Genomic DNA, 13,041 nt, shown 5'->3' with positions numbered 1-13,041 from the left:
CAATCATTCCCAGTCTTTCTGCTGTTAGGTTCAGTTTGCATATTACCCTTTTATTATATAGGATAGAGGCCTGGTGCACGGGTGGGGGCTGGCTGGTTTGCCCTGAAGGGTGTCCCAGATCAGGGTGGGGGTCCCGCTTGGGTGCCTGGCCAACCTGGGTGAGGGGCTGATGGCTGTTTGCAGCTGGTCACACTGGCGCTCCCAGCTCTGAGGCCACGGCTGGCTGAAAGCAGGTATCTGGGGTTTGTTTAGCTTCTATAATTGAAACTTTGTTGCTTTTGGAGCTGTTGCTTTTGGAGCTCAGAGCCCGGCTGCGGCAGGCGGGGAACCTTGACTTTCTCCATCACTGGAGCAAGCAAGCCTCCTGCTCCCTTCAGCTGCGTGGCTGCCGGCCGCCATCTTTGTTGGCAGTTAATTTGCATATCTTGCTGATTAGCCAATGGGAAGCGTAGCGGAGGTATGGTTAATTACCCTTTTTGTATTTTATTAGATAGGATGTAGTATGTTAAACTTATTTTATGTATAATGTATGTATATATACACACTTATGTATAGTGCATGTTATATTTGCATGTAACTACATATTATTACTATATTAATGTACAATAACAGCATGTGCTGAGGATTTGGCAGGCTGGTGGAGGTTAGAGAGCCTCCATGTGGGTACAGATCCTGGCTCAGGGCTGCCATATGGCCCTGGGCAAATGGGTCATTTTGTTGTCATCAGTTTCCTCATCTGTACAATTGAGATAACAAGACATACCCCATAGGGTACTGGGAGGATTAAATGGCATAACCCATGTAAAGCTCTTAGGAATAATAAGCACTTCTAACTGATTGTCCGGGGAGCCCTTTGGCTGTGACAGCTCCAGGAGGCAGCCACTATTTCCCCACTTTCCTGTGAGGAAAGGGGCTCACAGAGTAAGTCACCCACAGCTACATCGTTTCCAGTGATACCGAAAGCCCCTCCCCTGATATGTGTCTCCCAAGCTGGCCCCTGCAGGACCCCTGTGCCATTTCTGAAGGCTGGCCCGGGATCAGCAGCGCGCAAGGCAGCCCGGGGATACGCAGCCAGATTGGGCTCTCCCTGGGGAGGCAGCGGGGGTGCCAGCGAGCCTGCTTCACCCTGACTCTTTCAGACGACCCGTCCTCAAAGCGATCCAGGAGCCTCGCCGAGGAGCTGGGCAAAGCCGTGGAGATCGTGGGCAAGGGCAAGAACGGGGTCGGCTTTGGCAAAGTAGACATCACGGTGGAGGAGGAACTTCGCCAGGAGTTTGATGTTCAGAAGCCCCCGGAGTTGAAGCTGTTTTTTGAAGGCAACAGGTTGGCGCCCATCAGCTGCACAGGTAATGGTGCTTACATGTCAGCCACGGTAGCGTTAGCGGTGGACATACATAAACACCAGCATTCAGTGGTTTAACAGAATCACAAGTTTAGTTATTGCTTCTGTAAAGCCCAGTTAGCAGCCAGAGAGTGGAGATGGGGGCTCTGCTCCTCACCGTCTTTCAAAGATCAAGCCTCTTCCAGCTTGTGGCTCTGTCTTCCCTTAGGGCCTCTGAGCCACCTGCTGTCTCCTCTGTATCCTGCCAGCAGTGGGGCAGGAGGCAGAGGAACACTGCTGATTGTGTTCATGGCCCAGGTCTGCAAGTGGCAAACATCACTCCACTTCTGTCTCCATTGACCACAACTCTGCTTCAGGACTCCACCCACTGACAGGCTGAGAAGTATGTGTACATAAGGAAAAGAAGACAGATTTCAGTGAGCTTGTAGCTACATTTCTCTACAGCTTGCCTCTCGGCTGGTGGGTTCTAGAAAAGCACCATGAGGTGGGATAGTGAGGTGCACGGTTTATAGACCACCAGAGATCAGGGAGTGACTTCCTAACCCCACTGGATGCCCTCCCCCAATCTTCTACTCTAGAATAATTTTAGAATAAATCTGGTCCCAGACCAAGGAAGCACTGGCTGCACAGGGAGACTGAGAGATGACGGAACAAGACAGGCTTGGGACCGGGTGGCTCCTGACTCTTGCTTCTGTCATCATCCATTTCAGTCACTAACCCTGTCATTTACTTATTCAATGCTCTTTCAACTCGATGTGGAAATTCTTGAAGAATTCTGTGCCTCAGTGTGGCTCATGTTGGTCGTAGCTTTGAAAGGTGTTACCTGCAGGACGTGCCTGTGCAGGCCCAGTGGGCAGGTGGTGGGCAGCCCTGAGGAGCCCCGATAGTCAATATTTTAAGCCTTTGGGCCAGATGATTTCTGTCACAAGTGCTTACGTCTGCTGATGCAATGGGCAGCAGCCATGTGTAAGCAAGTGGGGGTGGCGGAGCGCGGATAAAACTTTATTTATAAAATTAGTTGGCGGCTAGATGGAGCCCAACCTGAGGTTGGCGGGGCCTGCTCCGCTGTGCTGTGCTCTGAGTGAGCGGCAGGTAGGGTTACTCTTGTCAAACAACTGCCTTCCTGGCCCCAGTGCAGGGCCTGGAAGGCTGAGGTTCCTAAGGGGCAGTTTTGGGGTTCGAGCTGGTGGAGTTGCAGGGCTGTACAGGAGGCGGGCTGGGGGGTGCTAGCCCGTATGTTTGCCAGGCTTTCCTACCCCCTTCTTCCTCAGTGTCCCCCAACCAGGGAAAGCAGCAGTGGGTGCCGGGTGGAGGGTGAGCGGCCCGGATTGTAAGCTGAAAACGTGACCTGGCCTTTTGGTCTCTCATGTCTTCAGCAGGACAGAGTGGGCGCCACTTCTGCCGACTGACAGGCTGCCTGAGCTGATAAGGGCAACAGTGTGACTTGTGTGAAACTCGGGGAGGCAGGCAGGCTTAGTCTTGTTGGGGCAGAGCCCCAGACCACAGGTCCAGCTCCCCAAGACTTGGCCTTGGCTGTCTCGGAGGGAGGGGACGCAGGTGCCTCTGCGCCCCAGTGAGGACATCCCCACTTGGGCGGCGCTGTGTCCTCTCCTCAGACCCTAGGGCCAGGGCACACTGCCCAATGGGCGGGGCTTAATTGCAGGCCCTCAGGGTGGAACTATTGCCAAGTTCAGAGCTACCTCAGTCCCATGGGGTCTAGAGGGGCAAAAGGAGTTCACGCATCCCATAGAGCAGTGATGGTGAACCTATGACACGCGTGTCAGAGGTGACATGCGAACTCATTTTTTTGGTTGATTTTTCTTTGTTAAATGGCATTTAAAAATATATAAAATAAATATCAAAAATATAAGTCTTTGTTTTACTATGGTTGCAAATACCAAAAAGTTTCTATATGTGACACGGCACCAGAGTTAAGTTAGGGTTTTTCAAAATGCTGACACGCCGAGCTCAAAAGGTTCGCCATCACTGGTTTAGGAGAAAGAAGAGCAGGACAAGGCATGGGTGTGTCTCTCTTGTCTTGAGGCTTTTTATCTCTTGTTGGTCTGCCAGAACCCTGGGGGAGGTCTCAGGGGAGGGTCCTCATAGAATGCTCATTCACGTTCAGGCATGTCCTTCAATATGCTGACCCATCAGAATGAGTGCATAGAGGGGCCAGGGTGTTTTCTGGTGAGTTTCCTTTTCAAAGCGTGTCCCTGAAGAGGGACCAGCACCCAGGCTCTCCTGTCAGGGCCGCCTGGAGTGTGTAAACCACTGCTCCTCAGTGTCCAGCACTCTCCCGAGCTGGGGCTGGGCTGCAGGTCAGGTGGCAGGAAGGCGGGGCAGAGTCCGTCAGAGCGGCCGATCTGAGGCCCCGACAGTGAGACACAGTCAGAGGGTTTTGTTCATTTTTTGGGTTTTAAATCCATTCCTTTCAGGACCTTTGCAGCAGTGTTTTCAGGTAAAAGCCTATAAGAGAAAGACTGTTTCAATGATAAGTACCCTTCCTCCCCCTGAAAAACGGCTTGGAGCAGCGTCAAATTAGACCTCACCCTTGGGTCTGAATCCGGGAGGGGGGTGCCTGCCGTGGGTGGAGCCTCTTGGTCTGAGGGGGTCAGAAAGGCTGCTCGCCCCTGGCCCCTCTCTGCCCCTTGCGACCTCCATGCCCTTCCATGGCGTTCCCTGGGCCGGACTCCGGTGGCATTTAGAAGGGCCTCGTCTGTGTCCACTAAGCTCTGGCCAGACATTCTGCCTCCGGACGCGTATCACCAGGAATGCGGAACCCAGACTGGAAACGACCCAGTCTCACCAACAGAGTGGACCCCTAAGCTGTGGGATGAATGGTCACACGATCGAAGACTGAGCAGCTGTGTGGACGGGTCTACACGTACAGGCAACACGGATGACTCTCCCAGACATGAGGAAGCCAGACCTGGAAGCACACTCTGCGGCTTACAGAGCAGGCACACTAAAGCAGCCCCAGAGTGAGGGTGGAAGCTACCTGCAGGCGGGGGCGGGGAGGGACCGGGAGGGTGGGAGGGGCACCGGGACTTCTGAGGGACTGGGGATGCTCCATTTCTTGATCTGGGTGGTAGTGACTCAGATGCGTTCATTTTGTGACAATTCATCAAACCATTCGTTGTAATCTGTTCACCTTTCTGCAGATAAATATACTTCATGACAAGTGTTTTTAAAGGCCCAATGTTCTTAGGAATTATAGGCAAAGACACTGAAAATAGTCCTTTCCAGTTGATCTACCAGCTCAGTGTGCATTCATCAAGCCCCATGGGCAGTATGGACTGGTGCAGGGCCTGTGCACAGGCTGTTTGCTCTGCCTGTAAGCGGCCTCCTGTGTAACTCACTCCTGTGCATCCTTCAGTTTTCAGCTCTTAAGTAACTTCCTCCAGGAAGCCCTCACTGATGTCACCATCAGGTCATGCAGCTTTGCTACTGGCTCATTGAATCGTGCTTTCAATATTTATTTGGTTGTGCTTCTACACTTGTTTGTGTCATTATCATCTTCCTTAACAGAAGGAGAGCTGCAGGGAACCGGCCATGTGTCTTTCTGCTCACCATTTCGGTACATCCCCAGGAACAAACACAGCGCTTAATAACTTAATAGCACTCAATGCGTATTTATCAAATGGTTGAAGAGTGACAGGTTAATGAGGGAATGAATGAATGAAGCCCTATAGATGAAGCCCACAGCTACTCATGACAAACATTGCTTTATCTGACAAACTCATTTACAATGCTGCTCTGTAGCAGGCTTTGTATAACTTATTTTTCATTATCTGCCATCATGTGAAATTGACGATCCCAGCAACACATGTCCATAGTAGTGTGTGAACATTCTGGCAAGCCAGCACGTCTTCCCAGACATGGTATATGTCTTTCAATTTTAGAAGCGAGGATTCTTGTGTGCTTTCCACCAGCCACACAACAGCTGAGAATGGAAGTCAGGATCTATAACATTTGTGTCTCGGCTGTGCAATTGGAGACACACAGATATGATAGAATTTTCCCAAGGTCACGGGCCAGCTGGTCTTCTGGTATATATTTTATTTATGTATATTTAGAGATTCTATTTATGGTCACTTTGGAGGGTTAATAAGAAAAGAAGGCTGGGCTTGCTTACTCCTCAGTGTGATCCCCAGGTTCACTAGGGGGGTGGCCAAGTTCAATGTCAATTTCCTCGTCTGCAGAAAAGGGGAGAGTAACCCTATCTGTCCCTCAGGGCAGGGCTGCTGTGGGATGTGATGTATGAGAAACCTCAGGTCCTTGGTAAGTGCTCAGTCAAGTCTACCTGCTGGTTACTGTTCATGCCTTGAGGCTTGTGGGGAGGCAGGGGGTGTGTGTGTGGGGTGTGTGGGGGGGAGGAGCAGGAGAGCTGACCTTGGCCTTTGGGGGTGGGAGCCCAAGATAAGAAGCTTCTACACCTTCAACTTGGGAAAGACAGGCTTGCTACAGAGATCCAGGGAACCTGTGGGACCCACTTAACTGTTTCTCTCCAGGAGTGGTTGAGTCTGCTGCCCTGGTCGTTTGGTTGAGAAGACAAATTAGCGAGAAAGCGTTTTTGTTCACTGACATCCACCAGGTGACAGAGTTTGTGAAAGCCAGGCCCTTGGTGATCATTGGCTTCTTCCAGGTACTGAGTTCAAGAGATGGGGTGGCTTTTCAATGGGCCTGTGGAGTCCTGTGCCTGGGAGGGGGTCGGGGAGGGGAGAGGTTAATTCCTTGAGTTAATTCCTATTCTTCATTTTCCAATAAGCTGGTTTTCTGGGGGAACTTCAGGGTTAAGATGAAGAGAGAAAAAGAAAGCTGAACGGGGTAGGGGAAGCTGATGAGAGAGGTGGGCAGGGTGGAGAGAGGAGACTGAGATGGTTTGATGGCATAATTGATCATTTGGGGGTCTGTTAAAATAGCATCGAATAACCACTAATTTGCAAATTGTTTCTCCATTTGGAGAATGGGTTTCCTTACATCTTCACTCATTTCCTGTAACTTGGATGACTCCTCCCCTTTTGCCAGTGAAGGCAACCCTGGCATTGAGTCTACCCCTGGGAGAGCTACCTCTCTTGCCCATCCCACTTTTTGACAGTGTTTTATGGCCTCAATTTTTTTTTTAAGCTAAAAAATGAAGCTGAAGCTACAGCCATATCTTGATACCAAATTTATATTTGATACTACATGTGGCCAATCAATGGCCTCTTCTGAAAGCAACTAAGGAATATATGTTACCAAGTCCCAACCCCTCTAATACGTGGGGAAGGTCTATGGGATCAGCTCTCCACTCATCTCTGTGGATTTGCCTATTTTGGCCTTAGTCATGGCCATAAAAGTATTCTGGGTATGAAACATCCATAAAATGGGATTGAGGTGACTCAGCAAAACCTCAAAAGTTGGAAAGGTAAGGAGACAAATTGGTCACCACTTCCACCTTGACCTTAGATGAGCCAGCATCTTGCATTTCTACCAAAACCTTACCATATGTCCTTCCCCAAACAGGATTTAGAAGAAGAAGTAGCAGAGTTGTTCTATGATGTGATCAAAGACTTCCCAGAGCTGACGTTTGGAGTGATGTTGATTAGTAATGCCATCGGGCGTTTTCATGTCACCCTTGACAGTGTTCTGGTGTTCAAAAAGGTAGGTCTTTGAGCCATTGCTACAGAGGGGTCTCTAGTTCAAAATAGGGGACAGCACATGTATGTATGGGTTTTGGGTACCAATTCTGGTTCTGCCACTTATGAGCTAAGTGCCGTTGGACAAGTTGGCTTTTGCAAAATCAGTTTTCTGATGTTTTTCTGGCCTTTGTAGCCCTCCCCCTATAAGCTCATCCTCCTTTCTTCAACAAGTAAGTGTTATTAAGTCCCAGTCTTCTGCCTTGTGCTTTCTTCTGCTCCACCCACCCTCATCCACCTCTGTCAGCAGTTACTATCCAGACACCCAGTGGCTTACAAGCCTCCATACTCCAGCCAGATGTCTCTTTTCTCCAGACCTTTGCATCCATCACCAGATGTCTCAACATGGCAAGTCTTAATCTCCCCTATGAGTCCTCGTCCAAGGTATTTTTCTCTCTCGAATGGTACCACCATCTCTCCCATTACCCGTCTGAGCAAAGCCAGACAGCCAGGCATCATTCTGCACCTCCCTCTTCTCCATCCCTCATAACCAACTCATCACTCCAACCCTATTGATTTAAATTCAAAGATCCCTCGCATCTATCCATTTTTCTCTACTGCTTCCTTTCTAGATGAAGTGACCATTATTTTCCACAGCCCAATGCAACATCCATCCAACTGATCTGCCACATTCTCTTTAGTCCTCTGACAAGCAGCCTTTCAAAATTCAAATCTATAGATCATTCCCTCCTCCTCCCTGAAAGCCCATTAGTGGTTTCCTATTATTAATCCTATTATTATAGGATAAAGACTCAAGTCCTTAATGAGACCTATTACACCCTCCTCCGTCCCCTCTGGGATCTAGATCTGAGCTCTCCAGCATGGCAGCTGCTGGCCATTTGTGACTATTTACATTAAAATGTTAGTTCCTCAATCCAACTAGCGTCATGTGGATAGTGGTTACTTCATTGGGCAGCTAGAGTCACAGAGCATTTCGGTCTTCACACAAAGTTCCATTGTGGTCCGGTTCCTGGAACATACCTTACTCCCTCCCCACACAAAGCCAAATCCTTACAATAACCATGTTACTTATAGATGTGGCTCAGAGAGGTTAAGTTACTTGCCCAAGTGGGTAGGTAGAGTCATACCCAGATCTGATTGACTTTTAGAGAAGAATATGAGCCCATGGAAATCACTGAAAAGCTTTAATTCAGAGAATAAAATAACTTGATTTGTTTTTCGTGAATGGGACAACACAGTCCAGAAATAGATCCAAATACATATGGGGATTTACTATATGATATCTTAGATTAATAGAGAAATATATGTTATTCAATGACAAGTGTTGAGAGAATTGGATAGCCATTGAAAGCAAAACCCTAAAACTAAATTCATATATCACTCCTTTAACTAAACTAAATTTCAGGTTGATTCCTGATTTAAAAATATAACAATGAGACTATGAGATACCACAGGGGAGTTTGCTTTGTGGGAAAGTTCTTTATAAAGCATTGCAGAAACTCCAGAAACAAGGAAAATAAATACTGATACATTTGGACCACATAAAAATGTAACAGGTCTGCAGTAAAACCCCATGACAAAACCAAACCCAAGGAGCCAACTTGGAAAATGCATTTGGGAGAGATTTGGCCTATTGAATGGTTAAGGGCATGGGCCCTGGCGTCAGACTGCATGCGTTGGACCGAGCCCCCCTCTCCCAGCTTAGAGACCTTAGGCCAGTCACTTCACTGTTCTGTGCCTCGATTTCCTCATGGTGAAGCAGGAGGAGGTGTTCTGAGGGCTGAATGAGTTAGGGCATCTAACATGTTCAGAGTGGTGGCTGGTGCGACATGAGATCTCAGTAAGCCTAGTTCGCACTATTAGAATAGGTTTAGGACCAGAAAAGACTGGACTTTATCTAGAGGACAACAGGGTCTATGAAGTGTTTAAGCAAAAGAATGACACGATCAGACTTGCATCCTAACAACTCACTGTGGCTGAAATGTGGGGGTGGACTGGAGGGCAGCGAGGGGAGACATTAGAAGACCATTAGGAATTTTTTCAGGAGTCCAGGAAACAGGTATGGAGAGGGTGGGATTGGTGGAGAGAAGAGAAGGAGATTAAAAAAAGAGAGACATTAGGAGATGACTGATTCTTTCTCCTTCCCCACACTCAGACTTTGATCCTGGGCTACAGAGAATTGTAGTATCCCTCCGCTGACCCAGGTCCTTCTGAGAAGAAGTCGTCAAGCAGGATAAACAGGCATAGATTAGAGACTACACAGAGACCCTTAAGACTTGATGGAGGCCTGACCCGAAGGAAGAAAGGAAGGAAGGAAGGAAGGAAGGAAGGAAGGAAGGAAGGAAGGAAGGAAGGAAAGAAGGGAGGGAAGGAAGGAAGGGAGGGAGGGAAGGAAGGAAGGAAGGAAGGAAGGAAGGAAGGAAGGAAGGAAGGAAGGAAGGAAGGAAGGAAAGGGGGAAGGGAAGAAAAAGGACAGAAGGAAGGAAGGAAAGGAAGGAAGGAAGGAGGGAAGGGAGAAGGGGGAAGGGAGGAAAAGAGGACAGAAGGAAGAGAGAAGGAAGGAAGGAGGGAGGGAAGGAGGGAAGAGGGAAGGGAGGAGGAGTCCCTGACTGCAGTTGAGTTCTTAGAAAAATTATCAAAGGCCCTTAGCAGAGTATCTTGCATGTCCCAGAAATGGGTTTGCCCTCATACCCCTGACACATTCAGTCATTGGTCAAGAGCCGCTCAGCATAGCCAGAGACACTGCTGGACTTCAGAGCAAGGCAGCTGGGGTGTCAGTCAACTACCCTCCTTGCCTTTGTGGCTCAGAGATTTTCATGCTGCCACATACACATGGCCCCCAGGCCAATCGCCCCGCTCCCTTTAGTCTGACATGCCTGGATTATTGGATTACATTGCTACCAGGGGCTTCCTTTTGTTTATTAACCCTTTGAGTGCCAACCAATATCCTAGAAAATATGCGAAAATTGCCAAGGCATATTTGCTGATTTTACAGCAGTTTAGGAAAAAAATTATGAAAATTAGGCAGATAAATGCCAGTGGTCAATTTTAGAACTACAAACATTCGGCATCATAAGTAATCTGCACTTAGGTGCCATCTGTCAATAGTGAATTACTAGCATCTAATAGTGACACTGCAGGAGGAGCGCGACAGCGCTCCCGACACTTTTGGGGAAAGACAGGAGGAGTGCGATCGCGCGCCCTGGCACTCCGGAGGTTAAGAGCCTATGTCCTGGGAGCTGCCGCCACCAATGCTTCCTTTTGTTCCAGGGGAGAATAGAGAGCCGCCAGGAGCTTATTAATGACAGCACCAACAAGCTTGTCCTCAGCCAAATCATACGACAGCACCTCACAGGCTTCGTCATTGAGTACAGCTCTGAGGTCAGCGAGCGGAGCTCCCCCGAGAAGGGCAGCTGGGCAGCTGGGCAGCTGTGGGCAGGGCATGACCCGTGTGCTTGCGTTCCAGAGTAAGGATCTGATTTATGAGCTGCACATCCAGAATCACATGCTGCTTTTTGCCTCCAAAAGCTGCAAGTCGTTCGGTGTGATCATGCAGCATTACAAGCTGGCCTTGGAGGAGTTCCAAAACAAGGTCTGTGCGGCACCATTCTTCATTTTTGTTTTAATTTTTAAAAAATCTTTATTGTTGAGAGTATTACAGATGTTCCTCTTTTCCCCCATTGCCCCTCCACCTGGTTCCCACCCCACCCCAGGCCTTACCAGCCTATTGTCTGTGTCCATAGGTAATGCTTATATGCGCATATAATCTTTGGCTAATCCCTTCCTGTCCCTCTCCCACCCCTTCCCTCTGAGATTTGTCAGTCTGTTCCATGTTTGCATGCATCTAATTCTATTTTTTACCCCAAAATGTAATTTTATTGATTTCAGAGAGGAAGGGAAAGAGAGAGAGAAAGACAGAAACATCAATGATGAGAGAGAATCAGTGATTGGTTGCCTCCTTCACACCCCCGACTAGGGATTGAGCCCACAATCCGGGCATGTGCCCTTGGCCGGAATCAAACCTGGGACCCTTCAGTCCACAGGCCAATGCTCCACCCATTGAGCCAAACCAGCTAGGGCTAGTTCTATTTTATTCATCAGTTTTATTTTATTCACTAGATTTTTTTCATTTATTTTGATTTTTAGATTCAATTTTTGATAGATATGCATTTATTGCCATTTTATTGTCATATTTTTTATCTTTTTCTCCTTCTCCTTCACCTTGTCCTCCTTTTTCTTTTTCTTCTCCTTCTCCTTCTCCTTCTCCTTCTCCTTCTCCTTCTCCTTCTCCTTCTCCTTCTCCTCCTTCTGCTGTCTTCTGGAATTGGCAAAGTGGCCTAGTGTAGTAGGTGTCCTGTAGGGCCCAGTGGCTTAGCCTCCCTAGTACCTGAGCTGGGCACTCTAGGTGCACCCCCGTGTGGGCTGTGTGCACAGTCTTGTTGTAGTTGAGCCTTGATTGCTGTTGGCATCACTGGGAGGAGTTGACCTCCAGGCCATTTGGCTCTGAGGACCAGCTGCGATGACAGTGAAGAACTGCTGTGCAGGAGTCACCCCTATGGAGCAGGACTTGCTTCAGTGGGGATGAAGTGTGTCCCTGTGGATGTGTAGAGTTGTAATCTGGTGTGGTCTGAGGTTGTCCACTGGGTGGCTTTGGGGCCTCTTGGGAGGTGCAAAGTCAGCCTCTGCCTGGGGCCACTGGGCTGGAGCTACAGAGAGATCTGCAGATGGATGCTACTTATATTGGGCTACAGAATGTCCAGACGAGGCCCAGCTGTGAACAAGGTAGGCTGGTGCTAGTGCTGGGTCTTGGGTCTCTTATTGATAGGCTTGGGGCACGCTGACTCCAGTTGTAAGAGATTTAAGCAAAGTCTGAAGCCTGAGCCAGGACAGGCCATTCATATGGAAAAGCAGCTGCAAACAGTAGGTGGGGCTGCAAGTTGGATGGGGCAGGGTCTCAGGGAATCACCAGCGTGGATCGAGCAGTGTGGATCATGCTGATGGAGACTCAGATATGGCTGCCAGTCAGTTCTGCAATGCGGGAGGTACCAGCACAGGAACAATGACCCTTGTGAGCACCCCTCTCTGGGAGACAGCCGCCCCAAGTTTCTGCCCTGATGGCAGACCATCCAGTTCCTCCTTGTATGTCCCTGGATTCCCCCAAAGCTGCCACCTGGCACTGGAGGTTAGAGGAGGCAGGACCTTGTAAGTTCATGTGCTGGCCCTTTAAGAGGAACACCTGGGAATGAGGCAGCCTCCGTGTCACTCAGCCACAATCCCCGCTGGTTTTTATAGCCTGAAGTTACAGGGTCTTCTCTTCCCAACACCAGAACCCTGGGCTGGGGGACTAGTATGGGGCTGGGACCCCTTGCTCCTCACGGGAGGCCCTTCCTATTAAAAAAATGTCACATGTGGGTTTTGGACCAGTCCATTCTGTGCCTCTTCCCTCCTACCAGCCTCAGTGTGGTTTATTCTTACTTCTCTAGTTGTAGAATTTCCATTCAGCTAGCTTTCCGGCGGTTCTGAGTGATGGTTGTTCTGTGTTTTAGTTGTACTTTGATGTGGTTGTGGGTGAATACTGGTGTCTACCTGCGCCACCATCTTGGTTCTATGGCACCATTCTTTCTTGGGGCTCCTGGATGATGACCCTAGACGTGTAGACCCTGATGCCATTTACTTGTCTTGCTGATTATAACTTAAGCCAGAAATAAGTTGCATATTACTTTAAATTCCATATTACTGTTTTGCATTTCAGTCCTATGTATTCTTTGCTATTTAATTTTTAATCTTCGTTTTCTAATTGTTGACATTACAGATGTCCCCTCTTTTTACTCCCTGTTGCTCTCCTCTCCCCAGATTCTACCCTCCTCTCCCTCTGGCTGTAACCACATCACTGTCTTGTCCCTCGGGTATGCATATATGTTCTTTGGCTATTCTTTTCACCTTCTTTCATCCTGTCTACCCCTTCCCCCTACCCCTCCCCTCTGACATCTGTCAGTTTGTCCCATATATCCATGCCTTTGGTTCTCTTTTGTTCACCAGTTTATTATGCTAGATTCCACA

General features: G+C 48.7%; 1 protein-coding gene across 1 annotated transcript in view; it reads left to right on the top strand.

Moving 5' to 3' along the window:
• PDILT (protein disulfide isomerase like, testis expressed) overlaps positions 1-13,041 on the top strand; it is a 37,352-nt gene that overhangs the window by 5,167 nt on the left and 19,144 nt on the right. Inside the window, exons 2-6 of the mRNA XM_059691805.1 lie at positions 1,140-1,346; positions 5,854-5,987; positions 6,848-6,985; positions 10,252-10,362; positions 10,448-10,573. Of these exons, the coding sequence (XP_059547788.1) occupies positions 1,140-1,346; positions 5,854-5,987; positions 6,848-6,985; positions 10,252-10,362; positions 10,448-10,573 (716 nt within the window). The remainder of the gene's footprint in view (positions 1-1,139; positions 1,347-5,853; positions 5,988-6,847; positions 6,986-10,251; positions 10,363-10,447; positions 10,574-13,041) is intronic.

Source organism: Myotis daubentonii, chromosome 4, assembly GCF_963259705.1.
Source record: "Myotis daubentonii chromosome 4, mMyoDau2.1, whole genome shotgun sequence".
NCBI classification, from domain to species: domain Eukaryota; kingdom Metazoa; phylum Chordata; class Mammalia; order Chiroptera; family Vespertilionidae; genus Myotis; species Myotis daubentonii.
Note: the sequence above shows the minus strand (reverse complement) of the source record. Positions and strands in the feature narration are given on the sequence as shown.